Below are 26,619 nucleotides of genomic sequence, written 5' to 3' on the forward strand. Positions count from 1 at the left end.
TCCGCCGACTTGTTTTTCACCTCAATAATAACCACAAACAATTATTGTTTATTGTGAATTAATATAATTGACTTCTTATCGTTAAACCACGCTCTAATTGATTTTGCAACAATAAAATATTCCGATTAAAAACTATATAATTAATTCCATATTGATAAACTTGTTTTCGCGAAGGAAGCGCGGTTGTATGATTAAACCTCTATTGTAAAGGCAAAATTTTGGAATAATTTACCTGCACGTCGGGAATTCGGAGGTGAACCGGCACCGTCGCGCTGAGCGCGGACGCATGGCGCTAAATAAACATTTGCTAGTCGGCTCGGTGACGTTTAGCGGGTAGGATGTGTTGCTGTCTATCGTTGGTAGCATCTGAGTTGATTCCTGAATTATTTTTGTGGTTTTAGTGCGTGAATTTCAGCCCAGTTCTCGGATATAGTCGCGTGGATGTATTGCATGGATCGTACTGGAGTTTATCACAAGGTAAGTCGAGGATCAAGGGTATTCGCGTTGAGGTTATGTTGGATATCAATTCGGTCAGTGATTTTGCCGTTAACATATCAATGAATTGTTTGTCGCACGTTTCTGAGGAAGCTTAGTAAACAATGCGAGAATACTCAAAATTTTTTGCTTACTTATTCTATTAAACGCAACGCTCGTTTTTGACATTTGAATATATTGTAACTATATTTTTATTAAACGACAGAATCATCAACAATATTTATAAATATAATGACATTTCGCGATTACCAAAATATTGACCATTAGGCATTGCTTTTTGGTCAACATATGAGGAGACGTCTGGTGATTGTAGATTTTTTTTAAATGGAACTTCACATTAAACAGAATTTTTTTAGGCCTAAAGGACCAAAATTGTAAGGACTCAAAGAATATCTAAAAGTGCGAGGTTCCGGATCATACATACAAATACTACTGAAACTTGCAATATATGCTCTTTCTATCTACTCCTGAATTAGCCCATAAGATACAGTAGAAACAGTTCTTGTTTCTTAACTAGATTTAACAAATTTTACCAATTACATATTGACAAAAATGAATGTTATAAAGAAATAGCTTTAAATGTTACAGTATAATGTTATGGCAGATGTAGACAAAATTAAAGTTATTTTGTCATTCTTAGATAATTACTTTCTAAATATTTTTAATATAAGGAAGAATGTCAGTTCATCGGTGCTGAAAGAAATCAGGTACCAGCATTATGAAAGCTCTATATTTTATAGATCAATTTATTATAATGTTTTGGAGGCTGGGTCCCAGGAGCGTAATTTCCTTTTTCAAAATCCAAGGTCTGGAAAACCACTCATCAACATTCACCTTGATTTAGACAGTGTGATTTTCAAGACAGTCTTCGTCAGTCACACTCACTATATTACTGTACAAGTTTTGCAACATATGTGCAATCCATGACTTATCTCAATCCATATTTTCATAACAAAACAATGCTGGTCTAGATAATCTTTATAATAGTTCTAAGATATCTCGAAATTATTTCATGAGAATTTATTGATTAGATTGTATGTTTTCTTGGTACTGATAAAAGCATTTTAACACCTGAATATTCATTTTACAAATTCTACGATTTCTTCAACAAATATAATAAAATATAGATCATTTACATCAATAAAAATTTGATTTGAATGACATATACTTGTTCGAATGTGGGCTGCCTTCTAGGAAAAATTCTTAAAGGAATAGACTAACTGACCATGTAAATAAGGACTTTTTCATGCAGATTTTTCCCACCAACAGATGCATATTTGGTACAGCAAAAAGGATTTTGTTGTTTGTAATGTAAGCACTCTGAATTTTCTATATCTGTATCTGAATCTGTGTTTTGTATTATTGTATTCATTGCATTTTCATTCAGCATTTCATTGTATATTTTGTACTTTTATGTTTAGGAACCTTTCTGTATTTTATTATATTGTATGTTTTGTATATATACCTTTCCAGAATTCAAAATAATAATTTGGTATTTTTGATTTTTAGTGAGCTGTATATGTTTTTATATAACCTATTGTTCTATTATAACTAATCACACTAATATGTTTCCTTCGAATGTAGAAGTTTAGTTGTTATTCGGACAGGCTTGTACATTGTACCCATTGTTTAAACCTTCCAGAGTTATCATAATCCATTCATTTTTCATCGCATAAAACGGTTCAATCACTAAATAGGTCACTTTGAAGCTTACTTATAAAATAACTCACAATTGTAAGACGTATTGTTTTCTTTCTTCGGACAATTGATATGGTATCCATTTGTAATTTTTTTAAAAATCAAACTTAGTGAAATTATGTTTTGAAACAGTGTGTATACTGTAATGTGTAAATATGCAAAAACAATTTTTAACCACCAAAAATTACTGATGTTATTTTGCAGGTCATATTATCGAATATTTTTGTTTTGTAAATAATGATGTTAACAGTATATTATCAAGAATACCGAGTCTACCTGTATGTTGTTTAAATTTTGATCTATTGGTGAAAACGCGAATTGTCAATGTAACCTAACCTAATTACTAAATTTAATGGTTTTGACATTTCTCTACATTAAATAACAGTTGTCAATTCGGTGTGGTTGAAAACAATAATAAATTGCATTTTCCATATTTATTACTTTTATTATTTGATAAGAAGAAATCTTCTTCCGAGGCCCATAACAGACTTAAAAACTTACGGTATTTTGGTTTCAACGATTTAAAAGTGTTCTAGGACAATAAAATCAAGAACTATTTAACGTAACCCCAGCTGAGACTCAAGAAACTTTCAGACAGTTTAGCAGTTGATAAATATAGCCTTCCCATAATTGTACATTCAACTGGAAAGGTTCAAAACAAGGGAAAACGGCTATCATACGAATTGACGAAAAAAAAAACCATTTGGAACCGTTCAAACATTGCGGTTTCATTGCTTACCAGGCAAGAAGTAGTATTCCATGGCGTGAAGAAAAGTGGTTTCTACTTCAACAACCCCACGCGCAATAAGTCATGGGTTAGACAAGAACAGCCATCCACATCGACACCAATGGTTATAAAATTTTGCTGTGCTCTTGGTGGGATTAGCAAGGTGTACTGTATTACGAGCTGCTAAAACCGAATGAAACTGTCACTGCGTGTCTACCGACGTCAAGTTCTGGTTACTATTTGTTCAAGTTGATGCACCATAGCTAATCTGACAGATTCGAAGCACAGGACGCGCAAGGATACATCGATGATTGAAATCCTGCCAAATCACCATCGTTTTTTCGTTATGGTATGGTTATTTTATCAGAAATATGGAAACAAATTGTAGAAAATGTTGGAAAATACTTTAATTAATATATATTGTATCAGTTTTTCCTGAATACATACACTTTTAAGTGAAAATTTACCAGAATATGTGTAATTACCTGATAATAAAATACTTAAAAATTCGTGGACTACTTTTTCATATATCTAAATTTTTTATCGCATGACGTAGGAGGCATCGGTAAACAAACGACGGCCAGGCATGTTTTCTGACATTCGGTTTCGCCGAAACCCAAATATTTTGGAAAACTCGCAGCCTGTCGCTGATTCGTCTTTTATTTTCGTCGGGACTATATCATATTTTATTTTACTCAACTATTTCACGTATTTCCTGCGTTTACCTTAAATGATGCCGAGCCAAATATCGCGTTTGTGCTTTCCTTACGCGACAGCAACGATGGCGAGCGAGTAGCGCGATCAGAATAGATGTCGGGGGAGGGAAAAAGATGGATTAGGTTCTCCGTTGACTGTATCGCTAGACATCCTGTCCAGAGCTCCGAAATCGATTTTTTTTGCCTTGTTATTTTTTACGGGAATAGCGGATTTTTTTCGCCCCTTTAAATTTAATTTCGTCCAATATGTGTTTATATATCATCTATCTGTTTAGAAATAAATATGATTCCAATAATTTGGCAATAATTGGTCGTTGTTTATGCATTCCGTTAAACTGATTAAATTATTATTACGTTGCGTTGCCTTGCTCTGACGCAATTGCGAAGATACTGCTTATCTGGGTTTTTTTGTTTTGTTTTTATATTTGGTGTTGTTTGTTTAAATAATTGTTAATGAAAATTACAGGGTTTATAAAGAATTTTGCGCCGAATCGAATGGTAGTATAATACTTTGTGTACATATTTCCATTTTGAAGTTATACAATGGAAGGAGTAATTTTTAAAAATTAAGGAATTTCAGTTTATGTCACATTGTAAAAACTATAAATTTTAAAGCAATTTATCAATGATTTTCGTTTCTGTCACCTCAAAATACATATATTTTGAGAGTTTCATATTGATTCGAGAGATAACAAAATTTGCTACTTTTTCCATATATATAGTCGTGGAAATGTGCGATTTTTTGCCATTTTCAAGGTTTTTGCTGCCACTACAGTTCAGATGATCGCAGGTTAATGAAAATTACAGGGTTTATAAAGAATTTTGCGCCGAATCGAATGGTAGTATAATACTTTGTGTACATCTTTCAATTTTTAAGTTATACAGTGAAAAGTGTATTTTAAAAAAATTAAGGAATTTCAGTTTATGTCATATATCTTAAAAACTCTACATTTTAAAACAATTTAACATGAATTTTCGTTTCTGTCACCTCAAAATACATATATTTTGAGAGTTTCATCTTGATTCCAGAGGTGAAAAAATTTGGCACTTTTTCCATATATATAGTCGTGAAAATGTGCGATTTTTTGCCATTTTCAAGGTTTTTGCCGCCACTACGGTTCAGATGATCGCAGGTTAATGAAAATTACAGGGTTTATAAAAAAATTTTCGCCGAATCGAATGGTAGTATAATACTTTGTGTACATATTTCCATTTTGAAGTTATACAGTGAAAAGTGTATTTTAAAAAAATTAAGGAATTTCAGTTTATGTCATATATCTTAAAAACTTTACGTTTTAAAACAATTTAACATGGATTTTCATTTCTGTCACCTCATAATACATAAATTTTGAGAGTTTCATCTTGATTCGAGAGATAACAAAATTTGGCACTTTTTCCATATATATAGTCGTGAAAATGTGCGATTTTTTGCCATTTTCAAGGTTTTTGCCGCCACTACGGTTCAGATGATCGCAGGTTAATGAAAATTACAGGGTTTATAAAAAAATTTTCGCCGAATCGAATGGTAGTATAATACTTTGTGTACATATTTCCATTTTGAAGTTACACAGTGAAAAGTGTATTTTAAAAAAATTAAGGAATTTCAGTTTATGTCATATATCTTAAAAACTTTACGTTTTAAAACAATTTAACATGGATTTTCGTTTCTGTCACCTCATAATACATATATTTTGAGAGTTTCATCTTGATTCGAGAGATAACAAAATTTGGCACTTTTTCCATATATATAGTCGTGAAAATGTGCGATTTTTTGCCATTTTCAAGGTTTTTGCCGCCACTACGGTTCAGATGATCGCAGGTTAATGAAAATTACAGGGTTTATAAAAAAAATTTCGCCGAATCGAATGGTAGTATAATACTTTGTGTACATATTTCCATTTTGAAGTTATACAGTGAAAAGTGTATTTTAAAAAAATTAAGGAATTTCAGTTTATGCCATATATCTTAAAAACTTTACGTTTTAAAACAATTTAACATGGATTTTCGTTTCTGTCACCTCATAATACATATATTTTGAGAGTTTCATCTTGATTCGAGAGATAACAAAATTTGGCACTTTTTCCATATATATAGTCGTGAAAATGTGCGATTTTTTGCCATTTTCAAGGTTTTTGCCGCCACTACGGTTCAGATGATCGCAGGTTAATGAAAATTACAGGGTTTATAAAGAATTTTACGCCGAATCGAATGGTAGTATAATATTTTATGTACATACTTCCATTTTTGTTATACAGCGAAAGGAGCATTTTTTAAAAATTAAATAATTTCAGTTTATGTCACATATCTTAAAAACAATAAATTTTAAAGCAATTTAATATTTATTTTCGTTTCATTGACATCAATATATGTATATTTTGAAAGTTCCATTCTTATCTAAGAGATAAATATTTTTGGCACTTTTTCGCACCAGAAATGATACATAGTTTTCGATGGAAAATGTGGTGATATAGGACAAAAAAAGCTCCGATAACTCTAATTGATTGTGAGTATCCATCCTGTATTAGAACAAATAGCGATACGGCGACAACACGGACAGAAGTCAAGTAATCCTTTTAGTTTCTGTTAATAGTCGCCATGTCACACCCTCAATTTATACATCTAATTATGCAAGTGTATTAAAATGGACGATTGTTAGATATTGATCACAAATATGTGTTTCCATCTAGCTGATATCCCATTCAGGCTGGATATTTCCAATCGATGAAATCCCACGTCAAAAGAATCGAAGGTGTCCATTTTTACCCGACAGGAACACGGGTTCTTTGGTCTTTTCTTTCATCGACGACGAGAAATACGCGTTCGGCCAGGTCGCCGACAGCATACAAATGGCTCCGAGCTCGGCCCAGCGTAGCACTAACCCAAATGATCGACTATTTTTAGTTCTCCGTCCGCTTATGTCGGAATATTAAGGGTCCGCGATGAAAAGGTTCGCTCTTTTATTTTGGGGATGGGTGTGAGGTTACACGGGATGGAGAGTGGGACGACGGGGCCGCCCTCGGTCTTGTGGGCATACTATGAACTTATTAAGAGCGTGAAAAAGTAATCCTAGTTTATTTTTAGTTGAAGTGTCTTTCCACCATCGGATACTATCTTTTTCTTCTTGTAAATTTATTTCATTTAAAGTATAATAAGCTACGTAAAATAAGCACTAATTAAAAAAACTTTAAATTCTATGATATTTTAATGTATTCATCAATTTATATTTCTTTATAGTACATCTATTTTAGTTTCTTTTACTGTAGTTTACTTTTACTCCGAACATTTTGACTGAGGCGTAAGACCTTACCTAATGTTTGTTTATAAAATCAAATTCATATGCAATTGTTAAGTATTTGCATATAATTCTTTTTTAAAAATTTAAAAAAGCCTCTTTTTACCAACGAGGGTTTATCTGGACTGGACCTACTGTTTAACGTGGGCCTTCAACAATGGCGTCGGCGTTAAACCTACCTACTGGCGAGTGATCAAAAATCATCCTAGAAGACATCCTGGTTACTGGCTGGATCATTTTCCCTGTCGGATTTTGCACTGTTGTCTAGGTCGCTCACAAATGTTAAACAATAACAAACATAAATTTAGGATGGTGCCCCCGCAGAATTTGAACCCGCGACTATCGCAGCAGTAGGTGGGCCGTCCAGCCTTCTTCGCCACTCAACGGGAGTATTATCAACATCGTTAACAATAAGATTTAAATAAAATCTTGTTCGACTATTTAATATTGTTTAATATAATACATGCAACACGGAATGTAGACCTTTGTTACATTATATGACGAATCATCAAAATAGAATAAATTATGAATAATTTTATGTGAGATTAGTTAATATTTGTTTAGGAATGTAAATATATTTTTAGAGTTCAAATGGAATATTAATTTTTAATGTTTTAGAGGTGATAAGGCAACAATTTGAATTCATAATATTATGTTAGTATGTATAAATGCATATGAATAATTAACATAACACATAATGATAATAAACTTATTACTAAATATTTACAAATTCGTTTTAAAGTTATGAAATGTCTGACAATTAACAGAAATACTTTTAATTTACTTGAAACCGTTTTATACATTAGCTAACTGGAAAATGCAATATTTTTTGGTTGAAAAATCTTTTTTACATCATCATCGCTTCTTTCTCTTTCAAGTCTTTCAAAAATCCCATTTCGTATGAGCGCTGTTTTGCTTGGCATATCGTTTAAGTCTTTAGTGATTAAATGCAATAAGCGATTTTTGTAATTTTATCAATGTATTCGTGTAACTAACTTATGTTTTAAAGGATAGTTACGCCCGTGCGATATATCTAATCAGTTCCTGCAATTATTTATTGTGTATATTGTGATCTAATCAAGCGACGTAACAGCTGTGATATGACGGTGACCGTCGCGAATACGTGCATGTTGAAATGAACCAGGTTACGGCGGCTTCATCTCCAGCAGTTCGATAATGCAGCCGGGCGATGGTGAGGGCGGTCACCGCGCGCCTCTAACCTCCGTCTCGACGAACCGTTTCTCGCTGCAGGATAATCCCCTGCGATGTTGGTAAATGAGTTTGGCGATGTTCGACACGATGCAGCTCGGCAGTGGGAGGCGCGGGATTATGAGGGGCGCTTTTTATATTAATATTTGATTTAGTTCTAATTAGGAATAGGCGCTCTGCATATAATATTCATGGAGAACGAGCTTTATTTATTATTGTCGCCGTAAATGCAAGTTTTTGTCATATTTTTTGATAATGCTTTTTAAAACACACCTGTATCTGTAAGAAATACTGGTCCTCAATATTTTGTAATCGATATTAGCTCCTGTGAGGTTTTTCCTATACTAATATTGTTTTGGATCATGCGAAGTTCTGTTATAGTCTATTTTGCCAATAAAATAGGGTCATTTTTTATATAAAGCTGTCTGTTTTGGCACTAAGAAGCCTAAGAAGTTAAAAGAGACAATGCTGTCTGATGCGTCCGAACATGTAACTGAGTCAGATTACTCTGGAAATGCCAAATTTATTAATTACAAATTTATTGTTATATAATTTGATTGATTATAACACTATCGGCTTCTCTTTTTTTAAAAATAATTACACCATAGATGCGAGTAGCTATTTCTAGTTGAACGAGTGATTAACTTGATCAATGATGATGTATAAAGACACCGTATTCAATTTTCGTTTTGTGCAATTCCGTGCCGACCATTTCCGGTCTTTAAGCAGATTTTCCACGAAAATCAAACTGTTTTTTCCGAGCCGGTGGGGCTTGAGCGATCGTGAGCCGCCGCCGCCCCCCAGCAAATTGGACGCATCTATCATGGGGTTCCCGGACCCCCCTTCGCAACAACGTTCCGCCCCGGGTATTAGACCGTCCGCGCTGGGAAATCGACAAATTTCCACGTGGAAAACCTCGCCGGCTTTGCAATTAACTACGTTCCGTCTACCCCCCCGAGCCCCCTGCCGTCGCGTCCACGTTTTTTTGGGTTTCAGCCATGAAAATCGATACGGGCGCCGAAAAGAACGGCGAATTTCCTTCCGTTGTTCGCATAGATTATCGTGGATACCGCTATTTGGTTTGCAACATTTCTTGTTGTTAAATGTGGCGGTGGTCCCCATGTTTCATCCCTTTCCTTGGCATTACTCTCTTTTTTGTTAGTTGTTGATGTTTTATATCGCTATAAATTGTTCAAATAGTGCTGGGAACCTTTGGAAGATTCTTGCGACACGAAAATCAAGGACTTGGTCCTTAAAAATTGAGTCGAGAGACAATTATAGAATTTGTTGTTATCGCCTACTTGTATTGTTATCTGGATTTAATTGGGTTTAAAAGACAACTTTCATTGACACTCAACACTACATTATATAATTACACTACTTCGACAATAAAATAAATACTATAAGATGATCACAAAACCATTCAATTAGTGATCTTGCTGTGATATGGTCCGATTGTGAATATACATCTCTCTTAAATCCGCATAAACATACACAAAAAAAGTCGATCCGTTCGTTTAGAAGATTCCGAGATGAACGTGTCCCAGTACTTCAGATCATTATTACGGGAGAGAAAAGTGATATCCACAGCTGAAGTATTATTAAAATCCACCATGATGGTGCATGTGAAGAAGGGAAATATTGGACCCTGTGACAGTTTCTTCTTTGTAAGATATATTGAGAGCCCGAATCAATCGAAGAAATGGTTTTACCTTTAAACCATTAGATTAGGATTAGATTAGGACGATTTAAATTTTTTTCGGGCACATATAGAGGTTATCGACTTGCTTAAAAGTATTCATTGCTAAAGAAAATAGCAAATCTGCACAATTTAAGTAATATCTATTGGAAATCAATAATAAGCTGTCTTGATGTTTTTTCAGGTCTAAACTTCAGGTACAATAAATCTATTTGTTTGCCTAGTGAGTTCCTTCTTTTTTCTTTTTTCACAATCACTTGGACACTATTAACGGCGTTAATCATTGAAACCAAACTCGACAACCAAGGTTTAATGTAGTATCGCCATCAAAAATCTTCTACATGAATTGCCTTATGTATTTAATAAACAAAACATTAACAATGATAAGAATGCGTCAATTTTATCAGGTTAATGTAAAATCCACACCGAATTTAACAGTGCATTTAAGCTTCTAACATTAATATTATAAATGGATGCATCATTGTTTTCATGAATTCATCCAAATGAAAATGCGTCCGAGTTTAGGCTCTTTAACGCTGACCTGTGTTTTTCTAGACGCATGTATAAATCATAAAAAAAGAACAATGCGTGCACAGGTTGGATGGTAATTTATTTCCCGTATACTTTCTCAGAACTACGTCGCGACCATATGGCGGCATCAAGAGATATGTTGCACTGAAAATACTTCTTCTTTGTGAGATACACTCTTCGTAGGTGTTTTTAGTCCTTTTGTTTCTATTTAACATCAAGTTTAGTTGTAGTAATCGGTGAAAAACCTAGGTAAGATTATAATGTGTACAAAATTACGAGAACAGTTTAATTCTCAAAGATAGCTGGATATTAAATACATGTATAAATATGTATATTTGATAAGGATTTATAGTAGTATCCAAAGTTCATGGAGACACTAAATGGAAATGTGATGTTACAAGAGAGGAATTTAGATATATAGGGTACTATTCACACGAGGTATGAGAAAAACCAAATGCAACAAGATACCGAATGGTTTTGCGTTAATTTCATGTAGTACAGTCAAATTTACCTTCATTATAATGTTGTTATCGTCTCTTTCTCTCCGCAACAGAATTTTAGTGCACTACACATTTTTTTGAGGTTCAGATACCTATAAGTAAACAATAGTGGTCTCTTTGTAATGTTAGTACGAATACCTTGAATAACAAGTTTTAATCGTATAATCTAAACACCACAGATTTATATTTATGAAGAATTGTAACGAACGTAAAAATGTGTAGTGTGCTAAAGTTTTGTCGTAGAATGTGCAAATTCATTTTATAAATAATTACATCATTTTAAATAATAGTCGGTAATATTTAATCTAAGTAATTTGGTATGGTTAAGTTCACCAGACATTTCTTTCGACGAGAATGATTACTCATTTCTTCGGTTCTAACCTCCTTCGATCGAAGATTTTTTATAATAAAATTTTCTGTATCTCATGGACGCAGACCTTCCAATGGTGTCCAAACAAATAAACAAACATTGGTAGTTCATTGCGGTGTTATCTGGATTGTGACGATGCAAAACAATCCTCCAAGATCATCTATCATCTATGACTATGATCCAAACAATTGATTCTCATTTTTCATTAACATATCTTGTTCTGTATAAGGTCTCGGTATCTTGATCTTGTTTACTACAATGTAACGCTCTAGTGATGGCCAACTCACTCGCTTAGTTCTACGAAAATTATCTTGTTTCGACGCAAGAATAAACAAACACTTTTCTATGAGCACCCAGCGATCGACAACGACGATGTTCAAGATAAAGCGTTCCCGCTATGGGATTATTTCGAGATCGTTCAAGCGAACACTCGTGATTGGAAGCCAGTGCTTTCATTTATAATTAGTAATGAGAAAGGCAGATGTTATGAGTCAACGAGATGGGGCGTAATGAGCCCGTTATAAATACATCTCGTCCCATTCGCATAGATCAGCGATATTTTTATTTTACGCTTCCGTCTAATTCATTCATCGGATCGCCCACCGTCGTCATATCGAGCGATCGAAAGAAGATTTACGGCCGTGGTCGCGGATGGATTGCTTGTTAATTGATTTTCTCTTTTTTGAGCTGAAATTTCATCGTTTAATGTTGGATTTTTAAGGTGAAACATCATAAATTGGATTTCTGCAAGGCATATGTATAGTCTATTCAAAACAGTAGTGACTCAATGTCTCTACGGCGTCTAAATATGTTTTGTGCGGTTCTATTTTAGTTTTGCTTGATATTTCTTTTTAATTAGTGAATTTGCTTTTTATTTGCTATTTAGTTTTATCGTCTTTTTAGATTCAATCGACATTTTCGTTATTTTTGGGAAATCGATCCATTTTCAATACCCTGGCGATTGATACTGTTTGGAGTGCAAGAATAGTAAACCTTTTATTAAGTTCAAATAACTTCTGAGAGATTGAACAAATCTGAACACCTCAGGAAGTGGCCAGCAGTATTAAACAAGTTTTGATACCTGATCATAAAAACTTATGTTGATCAGTTTTACCCAATATTGTCATTATGTTATATTAAGCTCTCTTTATCTTTCTAATCTTTTTAAACTGTCTAAAATGGTGATACAATGTTTACACGACTTCATTTTAGTAGTGAAACTGGTATATTCAGAGTAAAATATCCTACATGCAGTAAAGATGATGCTATAAAGATATGCTATGATATATTCTGTAGAAAAGACCAGATGTGGAGTGCTAGAATGCCAACTTGTCGGCGTATGACTCACTGATAGAGGTTATAGTTTGAGTTAGGTTGTTTGTTAATTGTTTGTTTGTTACATTTGTAAGCTTGGAGCCGTTCAAAAAAGAGGTTTAAGACAAATTATGTATGTTTTTCTATGACCAATCGATCAGACTGAACAACAAATTATTATTACATAGCCATGCCCGTTGAATAAAGGGTAAACAAATCCTTTAGAGACTCCTATGGCGACTGATCATCGATAGTGATAAGCCTTGATGAAGAAAATTCGAAGGCTTGTCTATGCGATGATGACTATGAGTATTTCGAAGCCGTGGAAGTGTATTCCTTACATTATTGAATTAGTACACTTTATTTCAAAGTTTTAAGGTTTTGTTAGTATAATCTGAACGCTAAATCGATAACATACCACTGCATCGAGCATACTATATATGCAAAACGTAATCCCGGCACGTAAGAAAACAAACAGACAAACATCCTGAACGTGTCACAGGAGGATGTACACGCTTGCCAACCATAGCGTCCGGGGGCGCTGGGTTTATTCGGAAAACTTCCCGGTTTGTTTTCCGCGCTAACTTCGTTATATATTTTCCCGTTTTCAAGTGGCCTGGTTCCCACACCGTGACGGGATAACTGGATAAACTGGCTGAAGTTTACGGAACTTGTAGGTGGCGAAAATGTTGTTTTTCGTCTTGGTTTTCGAGTGTGCTCAACATCCATTATGTGTTGCAACTTTTTTAATACCGTTTAAAGCTTTTTTCTCGAATATTTCACACGCATCTGTGTTATTTCCCTTTTCGTTGTGCTATTCGAAGTGAGACTGTATTGTAGCCTTGTCAGGGAATTTTGTAGCCTGCTTGATTTTCTCTCTAAATGTTTGTCTTTGGATTTAGAAAGATCGTCATGGGTTTTTGATCGTGTTTAACACTATTTCAGTGTACTGGGTATTCAAACATCAGAATTAAGTAAATTCCATTGTTTTAACCGTAATATCAATTACTCTGCTTAATTTTTTGGATGATTTAAGATTTAAGTCATTGAGATCTTCAGAGTTGACGAGGTGCGGTATTTTTGGCTCAGATTTAATATCGAACTCGGAATGTGCGGATACAGATACTCCGTGATGGTTGGTTACCTTGACAGAGTAGTTTTGTAGATTTTCCAGTATAGGAGGAGCAGGTACGGGACTTTTTTCTGTATGGGGTATTGGAGCGAACGTCATGGTGGATCAGGATAAGATGTTTACTTTACATTTTTTCATTTTTAAGTGGATTTACAATGCAACTTCATTACTCTTTTTTCACCTCTTTACTAGCCGTCAATAAGACCTAACATATAACATAATGAATGGATCCATACAATAAAAAAAGAAAATAAACTTACCCTACAGAATCTATCTGCAAGAGTTACATGACATATGTGGATCCCAATTTTAGTCTTGACTTTTTTTAATAGGTAGATTGAGGTGAACTTGTTTACAAACTCTAAACAAACTTTTACAAACTGCATTTGAAGGTATATTCGATGTCATCTGTGAAGTGCAATGGGTATTTTATTGGTAGAACTTTATATAATCTCGATAAGAAGCGATTTGAAGATTCAGTGCTCCACAAAAGCCACAAAACACTATTGTTGCCGTTTCCCTCTATTGTCAAGCGTCATTAATAGAGATAAACGAAAGAGGAAGAAACAATGGGGGGACGAGAACCCATTCGAACGGTAAACGACTCGTCGAGGACGAAATTAAAAGAAGTATTTCCATATTTTGTCGAACACTATTCATTCCGATGAACGGGCGATGAAAAAGGACGACATTTTCATTTTCCAATGGCGTTTCCGCCCGACCCAGTTTCGAACAATGCGAGAGCGCGAAGAACGGAGCAGCGGCGGCAGCTGCTGGTGCTGCTGCCCTCTCGCGTCCTGGAAAATTATTTTCCTCTAATTGGAAATTGCTCGGAAAATTGAGCTGCGACGGTCGGCGATGTGGGTTAAGTGCCAGTGTCGACGTGTCACTGTCACCGGAGGAAATTAAAGAACTTTTCAGCGAGCACAACGCGAGGCGTTTTTTAATCATGCCGGGTTTCTATTTTCGGAATTCTTCCACGATCGACAATGCCATAGATGATGATTTTGCAGCGTTGATAACACCGGTCTACGATATTTTTGCGCATGGGACATGTGTGTTTTTGTTGCTTTTATGTCTAGAAATAATAATAAGAGCAAGAAATAGTGCTGCATTCGCTTTTAAGTGTGAAAAGATACTAAAAACCAATAATAATAAACAAATAAAACGACTCCAATGGCAGTTCGCTACGGGAGCTATCGGAGAAGTTCTCCAACGCTGATGAATGAACTATTTTTTTTATTAATACTTACAACTTAATAACGGTATAATCTTATTCTTATATAACCCACAATGTTTCTCTTTTTGTTCTATCAAAGACTTTTCCAAATTAACAAAACCTAGATATATCTTATAACTCCTAACAGGTCAATAGAAAAGTCCCCAGCCTACCATAGTAAAACACATTTTTTTTGGTAATATTCGTTTTTTTATTCAATAGAATTGATTATAGCGACCCTGAAACACTGATCATAGCGACCCCCCCCCCACTTTTCGATACCATTTTTGTAGTACGATTTATCCTTTGCTTCAAAATAGCCTTCAGTTTCGGTGATTACCTCCTCATTCGACGAACATTTCTTCCCAACGAGCATTCTTTTGAAATCTGAGGACATGAAATAGTCGCTGGGGTCCAGATCTGGAAATTACGGTGGATGAGGAAGCAATTCGAAGCCCAATCCATGGATTTTTGCCATCGTTTTCATTGACTTGTGACACGGTGCATTGTCTTGGTGAAGCAGCACTTTCTTTTTCTTCTAAAGCGGCCGTTTTTTGGCTATTTCATCCTTCAAGCGGTTCAATAGCGCTATATAATAGTCAACGAAAATTATTTCATGCGCATCCCAAAATACAGACGCCATAACCTTGCCAGCCGACTGTTGCGTTGGTTTATTATGCTTGATCATCTTCAAACATCACTCCGAATCATCAACTCATCGTTGTTTTTGGTCAAAAGTGAGCTCGCGTGGCATCCACTTTGCACAGAGCTTTCTCATACCCAAATATTCGTGAATGATATGATGTACAGGTTCAGTTGATATCTTTATAGTGTCTGCTATTTCATTCGATTTCAATTTACGGCCATTCAAAATCATTTTGTGGATTTTTAAAATGTTTTCGTCGGTAACAATCTCTTCGGTGCTCATTTCACCACGTCTAACCGTCTACGTCTACTAGCATACCAATCCTTGATGGTTCATTTTCCTGGGACAGTGTCCGGAAATTCGGCATCAAGCCAAGTTTATGCTTCAACTGTATTTTGTCCCTTCAGAAAGCCATATTTTATCAAGACGCGAAATTCCTTTTTATTCATTTTTTTTGACAATAACGAAAGTTGCTTCACTCAAAACGCTATGATTCACAAACTAATGATCCGACAACTGTCAAATTTATACCCGCATCTTTTGAGGATTTGAGGGCCAACTAAGAAACATAAGGATTTAATTCTAGTAGCGCCATCTATGTGCCAGGCCGGGGACTTTTCATTTGACCTGTTATTTAAACGATAAAAAGATATACGTCGATAAAAATACTAATTAATATTGCTATTGATTAATATTTCTCTTACAAATATTTAATTTAAAGTAATATTTCGACGAAAATGTACTGATACTAATAAATAACACTCCACTTACTGGTAAAGATAAACGCTTGAAGTAAAATTATGTGAAAAATTGTATTGTTACGTCATTTGCTACTTGCTACGTTCGACTACGACGAGGATTCATTTGAACATAACGAGGTTCCTCTCCACGTAAAATAGAAATCCGGCGGACAATGAGGATCGTGACTGTTCCTGCATCGATTAAAATTGCACCAATACGAACGGTACGAGAGATGGAGACAAAAGAAGCGGCGGCCGGTCGAATTCCATTCTATTTACGGTCAACGGAGAGGGATTTTTTCGACGATGTTCGTCTTTTAGGCGCTGCCGCGTTACCTATTTGGGACCGCCGGACATCCAGATCAATCTCGAGTACTGAAAAGGCACTAACCGCCACGATACACAGTGTCGCCGTTGGCCCACGTGGTTTATTCGTTCTTCGCGACATCTACCACGGCTGCTGCCTAGGAATATTGATATTAGAAAAACATCGGAATTTTCGGTAACAAATAACATAAATAACAAAAGACTGTCTGTTATATTTATGAAATGTGTTTGCTGTTTTTGAAATTACAAAAATTAAAGAAATAAGTTAACATTCCCAGTATTTTTTGAGCACACCCTGTAAAAAAATAAACTTTGACAGGTGTTTTCCCTTTAGCCTGTTCGGTTGCTGGTACAGGAATTGGCCAGCTTTGGAGAAAAGCCTTTCTGAAGCTGTGGATGTGAAGCTGTGCAGCACAAATACAGCATAACCAGCTACCGAGCTTTTAAATTAAATTGTCATTCAGGCATATTCGTACCACGTTGACTAGAAAAAATGTAATTATTTTCGTTGATAAGTTCATTATGTTGTGTTGCAGAATTATCCGTCAATTTGTGTGTTCCTCTTAATATCTGATCAATCGACTCTGATACTCCAAGAGGGTGGTGAGTGTAAGGATATTAACATTTTATGTTTGTATCAATCGTTTTTTTCATTTCTTCAATCACTTTATTTTTTAAATTCTCTCCTATTGTTTGTGTTGGTTGGAGGCCTTGTCAGTTTTATAGTAAGTAATCCGATGAACGATATAGTTTTACTATAGGTTACATATTTTTACCACAGACTTTATGAGCAGTTACTTTTAGTGATCGTAAAATCTCACAAACTTAAGTTAAATTAAGAATAATTGACATTTCGCTATTTCACTCTTATAATATCGACGTGTCGATGATATCGAAGTCCATATAGCAACAACCCAAAGTATCTTGAAATTAATCGTGATGCAAAACTTCGCAAACTTTGTAACGTTATACAGTAAACTAGTTGATAGGTAATGCAAGTGAAAGGAAGTTCGATGACAGCTTCTGTAACATCGTACAACAAATTGATGGGTAAGATATCCAAATGATGAGAAGTATTATGGTTAAATTTGGCAGTTTTCATATATATGAGAGAATGAGAAACAGAAAGCCTTTTTCCCCAGTTGCCTGGTTCCGGTTACTTCGGCAGAGTAACCACCTTCCTCCTTTTGCAGCCGGGCTTAGGACCGGCCTTGGCGGAGTTAGAAGAAAGTATAAAACAAATTTGAACTAAATGAAATTGTATAATTTTAATAAGAGTATTGTTTTGTACTTTCTTTAACAATGGGGGTCTTATAGCTAATATTATTCCTAAATACTATTTGTGTAATCTTAATATACCTGCAGGTATTACAAATTTTACTTTAATTAAGGAAACTATTTTGGAAGATCAACAAATCAATTATTTTATTGCTTAAACCATACATGGTTAAAAGGTTTAAAAGTTAAATTCGTAGTCCGTCATGAATTATGGGGATAAATGATTTATTGTAAGGAGAATAGTCGCGCAAGCAGCATTTTAAACGCCAAAGCAGCCCTGGCGCGAAGGGTATTCAGGAAATTCAGGAATGACTAGGAATTTGGGGTTGCTTTTCAAAGTTTCAATTACCTACGATAGTCGCACATGCAGCTCTTTACAAACCAACGAAGCCCTAGCGCTTATAATATTAAGGAAATTTACCCCAGATAATCGCCCAAATAACACCAGCGTTTAGAAAATAGAAAGCAAGAAAATACTTCCCGCAAGACTACCTTTGTTATTTGAAGCAAATTCATTAAAATTGATCTTCTAAATTAGTTTCCTTTATTAGTAAGTTAGTTACTAGTTATTACTTAATTAAATTAATTTCAGTTTCTCTTATATTATACATTAACCTGCTAGTAACGTTATACAGTAAACTGGTGGATAAGTAATGCAATTAAAAGGAAGTTCGAAGACAGTTTCTGTAACATTGTTCAGTAAACTGGTGGAAATGTAATGCAATTGATCGGAGGTTGAGGACAGTTTCTGTAACATAATACAGTAAACTATCGGATAAGTAATCCAATGGAAAGGAAGTTCGAAGACAGTTTCTGTAACATTGTTCAGTAAACTGGTGGAAATGTAATGCAATTGATCGGAGGTTGAGGACAGTTTCTGTAACATAATACAGTAAACTATCGGATAAGTAATCCAATGGAAAGGAAGTTCGAAGACAGTTTCTGTAACATTGTTCAGTAAACTGGTGGAAATGTAATGCAATTGATCGGAGGTTGAGGACAGTTTCTGTAACATAATACAGTAAACTATCGGATAAGTAATCCAATTAAAAGGAAGTTCGAAGACAGTTTCTGTAACATTGTTCAGTAAACTGGTGGAAATGTAATGCAATTGATCGGAGGTTGAGGACAGTTTCTGTAACATAATACAGTAAACTATCGGATAAGTAATCCAATGGAAAGGAAGTTCGAAGACAGTTTCTGTAACATTGTTCAGTAAACTGGTGGAAATGTAATGCAATTGATCGGAGGTTGAGGACAGTTTCTGTAACATAATACAGTAAACTATCGGATAAGTAATCCAATGGAAAGGAAGTTCGAAGACAGTTTCTGTAACATTGTTCAGTAAACTGGTGGAAATGTAATGCAATTGATCGGAGGTTGAGGACAGTTTCTGTAACATAATACAGTAAACTATCGGATAAGTAATCCAATGGAAAGGAAGTTCGAAGACAGTTTCTGTAACATTGTTCAGTAAACTGGTGGAAATGTAATGCAATTGATCGGAGGTTGAGGACAGTTTCTGTAACATAATACAGTAAACTATCGGATAAGTAATCCAATTAAAAGGAAGTTCGAAGACAGTTTCTGTAACATTGTTCAGTAAACTGGTGGAAATGTAATGCAATTGATCGGAGGTTGAGGACAGTTTCTGTAACATAATACAGTAAACTATCGGATAAGTAATCCAATGGAAAGGAAGTTCGAAGACAGTTTCTGTAACATTGTTCAGTAAACTGGTGGAAATGTAATGCAATTGATCGGAGGTTGAGGACAGTTTCTGTAACATAATACAGTAAACTATCGGATAAGTAATCCAATGGAAAGGAAGTTCGAAGACAGTTTCTGTAACATTGTTCAGTAAACTGGTGGAAATGTAATGCAATTGATCGGAGGTTGAGGACAGTTTCTGTAACATAATACAGTAAACTATCGGATAAGTAATCCAATGGAAAGGAAGTTCGAAGACAGTTTCTGTAACATTGTTCAGTAAACTGGTGGAAATGTAATGCAATTGATCGGAGGTTGAGGACAGTTTCTGTAACATAATACAGTAAACTATCGGATAAGTAATCCAATTGAAAGGAAGTTCGAAGACAGTTTCTGTAACATTGTTCAGTAAACTGGTGGAAATGTAATGCAATTGATCGGAGGTTGAGGACAGTTTCTGTAACATAATACAGTAAACTATCGGATAAGTAATCCAATGGAAAGGAAGTTCGAAGACAGTTTCTGTAACATTGTTCAGTAAACTGGTGGAAATGTAATGCAATTGATCGGAGGTTGAGGACAGTTTCTGTAACATAATACAGTAAACTATCGGATAAGTAATCCAATGGAAAGGAAGTTCGAAGACAGTTTCTGTAACATTGTTCAGTAAACTGGTGGAAATGTAATGCAATTGATCGGAGGTTGAGGACAGTTTCTGTAACATAATACAGTAAACTATCGGATAAGTAATCCAATGGAAAGGAAGTTCGAAGACAGTTTCTGTAACATTGTTCAGTAAACTGGTGGAAATGTAATGCAATTGATCGGAGGTTGAGGACAGTTTCTGTAACATAATACAGTAAACTATTGGGTAGGTAATCCAATTAAAAGGAAGTTCGAAGACAGTTTCTGTAACATTGTTCAGTAAACTGGTGGAAATGTAATGCAATTGATCGGAGGTTGAGGACAGTTTCTGTAACATAATACAGTAAACTATCGGATAAGTAATCCAATGGAAAGGAAGTTCGAAGACAGTTTCTGTAACATTGTTCAGTAAACTGGTGGAAATGTAATGCAATTGATCGGAGGTTGAGGACAGTTTCTGTAACATAATACAGTAAACTATCGGATAAGTAATCCAATGGAAAGGAAGTTCGAAGACAGTTTCTGTAACATTGTTCAGTAAACTGGTGGAAATGTAATGCAATTGATCGGAGGTTGAGGACAGTTTCTGTAACATAATACAGTAAACTATCGGATAAGTAATCCAATGGAAAGGAAGTTCGAAGACAGTTTCTGTAACATTGTTCAGTAAACTGGTGGAAATGTAATGCAATTGATCGGAGGTTGAGGACAGTTTCTGTAACATAATACAGTAAACTATTGGGTAGGTAATCCAATTAAAAGGAAGTTCGAAGACAGTTTCTGTAACATTGTTCAGTAAACTGGTGGAAATGTAATGCAATTGATCGGAGGTTGAGGACAGTTTCTGTAACATAATACAGTAAACTATCGGATAAGTAATCCAATGGAAAGGAAGTTCGAAGACAGTTTCTGTAACATTGTTCAGTAAACTGGTGGAAATGTAATGCAATTGATCGGAGGTTGAGGACAGTTTCTGTAACATAATACAGTAAACTATCGGATAAGTAATCCAATGGAAAGGAAGTTCGAAGACAGTTTCTGTAACATTGTTCAGTAAACTGGTGGAAATGTAATGCAATTGATCGGAGGTTGAGGACAGTTTCTGTAACATAATACAGTAAACTATCGGATAAGTAATCCAATGGAAAGGAAGTTCGAAGACAGTTTCTGTAACATTGTTCAGTAAACTGGTGGAAATGTAATGCAATTGATCGGAGGTTGAGGACAGTTTCTGTAACATAATACAGTAAACTATCGGATAAGTAATCCAATGGAAAGGAAGTTCGAAGACAGTTTCTGTAACATTGTTCAGTAAACTGGTGGAAATGTAATGCAATTGATCGGAGGTTGAGGACAGTTTCTGTAACATAATACAGTAAACTATCGGATAAGTAATCCAATGGAAAATAAGTTCGAAGACAGTTTCTGTAACATTGTTCAGTAAACTGGTGGAAATGTAATGCAATTGATCGGAGGTTGAGGACAGTTTCTGTAACATAATACAGTAAACTATCGGATAAGTAATCCAATGGAAAGGAAGTTCGAAGACAGTTTCTGTAACATTGTTCAGTAAACTGGTGGAAATGTAATGCAATTGATCGGAGGTTGAGGACAGTTTCTGTAACATAATACAGTAAACTATTGGGTAGGTAATCCAATTAAAAGGAAGTTCGAAGACAGTTTCTGTAACATTGTTCAGTAAACTGGTGGAAATGTAATGCAATTGATCGGAGGTTGAGGACAGTTTCTGTAACATAATACAGTAAACTATTGGGTAGGTAATCCAATTAAAAGGAAGTTCGAAGACAGTTTCTGTAACATTGTTCAGTAAACTGGTGGAAATGTAATGCAATTGATCGGAGGTTGAGGACAGTTTCTGTAACATAATACAGTAAACTATCGGATAAGTAATCCAATGGAAAGGAAGTTCGAAGACAGTTTCTGTAACATTGTTCAATAAACTGGTGGAAATGTAATGCAATTGATCGGAGGTTGAGGACAGTTTCTGTAACATAATACAGTAAACTATCGGATAAGTAATCCAATGGAAAGGAAGTTCGAAGACAGTTTCTGTAACATTGTTCAGTAAACTGGTGGAAATGTAATGCAATTGATCGGAGGTTGAGGACAGTTTCTGTAACATAATACAGTAAACTATCGGATAAGTAATCCAATGGAAAGGAAGTTCGAAGACAGTTTCTGTAACATTGTTCAGTAAACTGGTGGAAATGTAATGCAATTGATCGGAGGTTGAGGACAGTTTCTGTAACATAATACAGTAAACTATCGGATAAGTAATCCAATGGAAAGGAAGTTCGAAGACAGTTTCTGTAACATTGTTCAGTAAACTGGTGGAAATGTAATGCAATTGATCGGAGGTTGAGGACAGTTTCTGTAACATAATACAGTAAACTATCGGATAAGTAATCCAATGGAAAATAAGTTCGAAGACAGTTTCTGTAACATTGTTCAGTAAACTGGTGGAAATGTAATGCAATTGATCGGAGGTTGAGGACAGTTTCTGTAACATAATACAGTAAACTATCGGATAAGTAATCCAATGGAAAGGAAGTTCGAAGACAGTTTCTGTAACATTGTTCAGTAAACTGGTGGAAATGTAATGCAATTGATCGGAGGTTGAGGACAGTTTCTGTAACATAATACAGTAAACTATTGGGTAGGTAATCCAATGGAAAGGAAGTTCGAAGACAGTTTCTGTAACATTGTTCAGTAAACTGGTGGAAATGTAATGCAATTGATCGGAGGTTGAGGACAGTTTCTGTAACATAATACAGTAAACTATCGGATAAATAATCCAATGGAAAGGAAGTTCGAAGACAGTTTCTGTAACATTGTTCAGTAAACTGGTGGAAATGTAATGCAATTGATCGGAGGTTGAGGACAGTTTCTGTAACATAATACAGTAAACTATCGGATAAGTAATCCAATGGAAAGGAAGTTCGAAGACAGTTTCTGTAACATTGTTCAGTAAACTGGTGGAAATGTAATGCAATTGATTGGAGGTTGAGGACAGTTTCTGTAACATAATACAGTAAACTATCGGATAAGTAATCCAATGGAAAGGAAGTTCGAAGACAGTTTCTGTAACATTGTTCAGTAAACTGGTGGAAATGTAATGCAATTGATCGGAGGTTGAGGACAGTTTCTGTAACATAATACAGTAAACTATCGGATAAGTAATCCAATGGAAAGGAAGTTCGAAGACAGTTTCTGTAACATTGTTCAGTAAACTGGTGGAAATGTAATGCAATTGATCGGAGGTTGAGGACAGTTTCTGTAACATAATACAGTAAACTATCGGATAAGTAATCCAATGGAAAGGAAGTTCGAAGACAGTTTCTGTAACATTGTTCAGTAAACTGGTGGAAATGTAATGCAATTGACTGGAGGTTGAGGACAGTTTCTGTAACATAATACAGTAAACTATCGGATAAGTAATCCAATGGAAAGGAAGTTCGAAGACAGTTTCTGTAACATTGTTCAGTAAACTGGTGGAAATGTAATGCAATTGATTGGAGGTTGAGGACAGTTTCTGTAACATAATACAGTAAACTATCGGATAAGTAATCCAATGGAAAGGAAGTTCGAAGACAGTTTCTGTAACATTGTTCAGTAAACTGGTGGAAATGTAATGCAATTGATTGGAGGTTGAGGACAGTTTCTGTAACATAATACAGTAAACTATCGGATAAGTAATCCAATGGAAAGGAAGTTCGAAGACAGTTTCTGTAACATTGTTCAGTAAACTGGCGGAAATGTAATGCAATTGATCGGAGGTTGAGGACAGTTTCTGTAACATAATACAGTAAACTATCGGATAAGTAATCCAATGGAAAGGAAGTTCGAAGACAGTTTCTGTAACATTGTTCAGTAAACTGGTGGAAATGTAATGCAATTGATTGGAGGTTGAGGACAGTTTCTGTAACATAATACAGTAAACTATCGGATAAGTAATCCAATGGAAAGGAAGTTCGAAGACAGTTTCTGTAACATTGTTCAGTAAACTGGCGGAAATGTAATGCAATTGATTGGAGGTTGAGGACAGTTTCTGTAACATAATACAGTAAACTATCGGATAAGTAATCCAATGGAAAGGAAGTTCGAAGACAGTTTCTGTAACATTGTTCAGTAAACTGGTGGAAATGTAATGCAATTGATTGGAGGTTGAGGACAGTTTCTGTAACATAATACAGTAAACTATCGGATAAGTAATCCAATGGAAAGGAAGTTCGAAGACAGTTTCTGTAACATTGTTCAGTAAACTGGTGGAAATGTAATGCAATTGATTGGAGGTTGAGGACAGTTTCTGTAACATAATACAGTAAACTATCGGATAAGTAATCCAATGGAAAGGAAGTTCGAAGACAGTTTCTGTAACATTGTTCAGTAAACTGGCGGAAATGTAATGCAATTGATTGGAGGTTGAGGACAGTTTCTGTAACATAATACAGTAAACTATCGGATAAGTAATCCAATGGAAAGGAAGTTCGAAGACAGTTTCTGTAACATTGTTCAGTAAACTGGTGGAAATGTAATGCAATTGATTGGAGGTTGAGGACAGTTTCTGTAACATAATACAGTAAACTATCGGATAAGTAATCCAATGGAAAGGAAGTTCGAAGACAGTTTCTGTAACATTGTTCAGTAAACTGGTGGAAATGTAATGCAATTGATTGGAGGTTGAGGACAGTTTCTGTAACATAATACAGTAAACTATCGGATAAGTAATCCAATGGAAAGGAAGTTCGAAGACAGTTTCTGTAACATTGTTCAGTAAACTGGTGGAAATGTAATGCAATTGATTGGAGGTTGAGGACAGTTTCTGTAACATAATACAGTAAACTATCGGATAAGTAATCCAATGGAAAGGAAGTTCGAAGACAGTTTCTGTAACATTGTTCAGTAAACTGGTGGAAATGTAATGCAATTGATTGGAGGTTGAGGACAGTTTCTGTAACATAATACAGTAAACTATCGGATAAGTAATCCAATGGAAAGGAAGTTCGAAGACAGTTTCTGTAACATTGTTCAGTAAACTGGTGGAAATGTAATGCAATTGATTGGAGGTTGAGGACAGTTTCTGTAACATAATACAGTAAACTATCGGATAAGTAATCCAATGGAAAGGAAGTTCGAAGACAGTTTCTGTAACATTGTTCAGTAAACTGGTGGAAATGTAATGCAATTGATTGGAGGTTGAGGACAGTTTCTGTAACATAATACAGTAAACTATCGGATAAGTAATCCAATGGAAAGGAAGTTCGAAGACAGTTTCTGTAACATTGTTCAGTAAACTGGTGGAAATGTAATGCAATTGATTGGAGGTTGAGGACAGTTTCTGTAACATAATACAGTAAACTATCGGATAAGTAATCCAATGGAAAGGAAGTTCGAAGACAGTTTCTGTAACATTGTTCAGTAAACTGGTGGAAATGTAATGCAATTGATTGGAGGTTGAGGACAGTTTCTGTAACATAATACAGTAAACTATCGGATAAGTAATCCAATGGAAAGGAAGTTCGAAGACAGTTTCTGTAACATTGTTCAGTAAACTGGCGGAAATGTAATGCAATTGATCGGAGGTTGAGGACAGTTTCTGTAACATAATACAGTAAACTATCGGATAAGTAATCCAATGGAAAGGAAGTTCGAAGACAGTTTCTGTAACATTGTTCAGTAAACTGGTGGAAATGTAATGCAATTGATCGGAGGTTGAGGACAGTTTCTGTAACATAATACAGTAAACTATCGGATAAGTAATCCAATGGAAAGGAAGTTCGAAGACAGTTTCTGTAACATTGTTCAGTAAACTGGCGGAAATGTAATGCAATTGATCGGAGGTTGAGGACAGTTTCTGTAACATAATACAGTAAACTATCGGATAAGTAATCCAATGGAAAGGAAGTTCGAAGACAGTTTCTGTAACATTGTTCAGTAAACTGGTGGAAATGTAATGCAATTGATTGGAGGTTGAGGACAGTTTCTGTAACATAATACAGTAAACTATCGGATAAGTAATCCAATGGAAAGGAAGTTCGAAGACAGTTTCTGTAACATTGTTCAGTAAACTGGTGGAAATGTAATGCAATTGATTGGAGGTTGAGGACAGTTTCTGTAACATAATACAGTAAACTATCGGATAAGTAATCCAATGGAAAGGAAGTTCGAAGACAGTTTCTGTAACATTGTTCAGTAAACTGGTGGAAATGTAATGCAATTGATTGGAGGTTGAGGACAGTTTCTGTAACATAATACAGTAAACTATCGGATAAGTAATCCAATGGAAAGGAAGTTCGAAGACAGTTTCTGTAACATTGTTAGTAAACTGGTGGAAATGTAATGCAATTGAT

At 35.2% G+C, this 26,619-nt stretch overlaps 1 protein-coding gene across 3 annotated transcripts in view; it reads left to right on the top strand.

Moving 5' to 3' along the window:
• Positions 1 to 309: 309 nt before the first annotated feature.
• pico (ras-associated and pleckstrin homology domains-containing protein pico) overlaps positions 310 to 26,619 on the top strand; it is a 209,224-nt gene continuing 182,914 nt past the window's right edge. The window contains exon 1 of one of the 3 annotated variants that reach the window (XM_076414051.1): positions 310 to 477. In XM_076414051.1, the coding sequence (XP_076270166.1) occupies positions 442 to 477 (36 nt within the window). In that variant the 5' untranslated portion in view covers positions 310 to 441. The remainder of the gene's footprint in view (positions 478 to 26,619) is intronic. The other 2 variants (XM_076414049.1, XM_076414054.1) reach the window with 2 other exon arrangements.

The sequence above is a fragment of the Rhynchophorus ferrugineus genome, unplaced genomic scaffold (genome assembly GCF_030347505.1).
Source record: "Rhynchophorus ferrugineus isolate W39M unplaced genomic scaffold, kcgeb_rfMv2 rfM9, whole genome shotgun sequence".
In the NCBI taxonomy this organism is placed as follows: Eukaryota; Metazoa; Arthropoda; class Insecta; order Coleoptera; family Curculionidae; genus Rhynchophorus; species Rhynchophorus ferrugineus.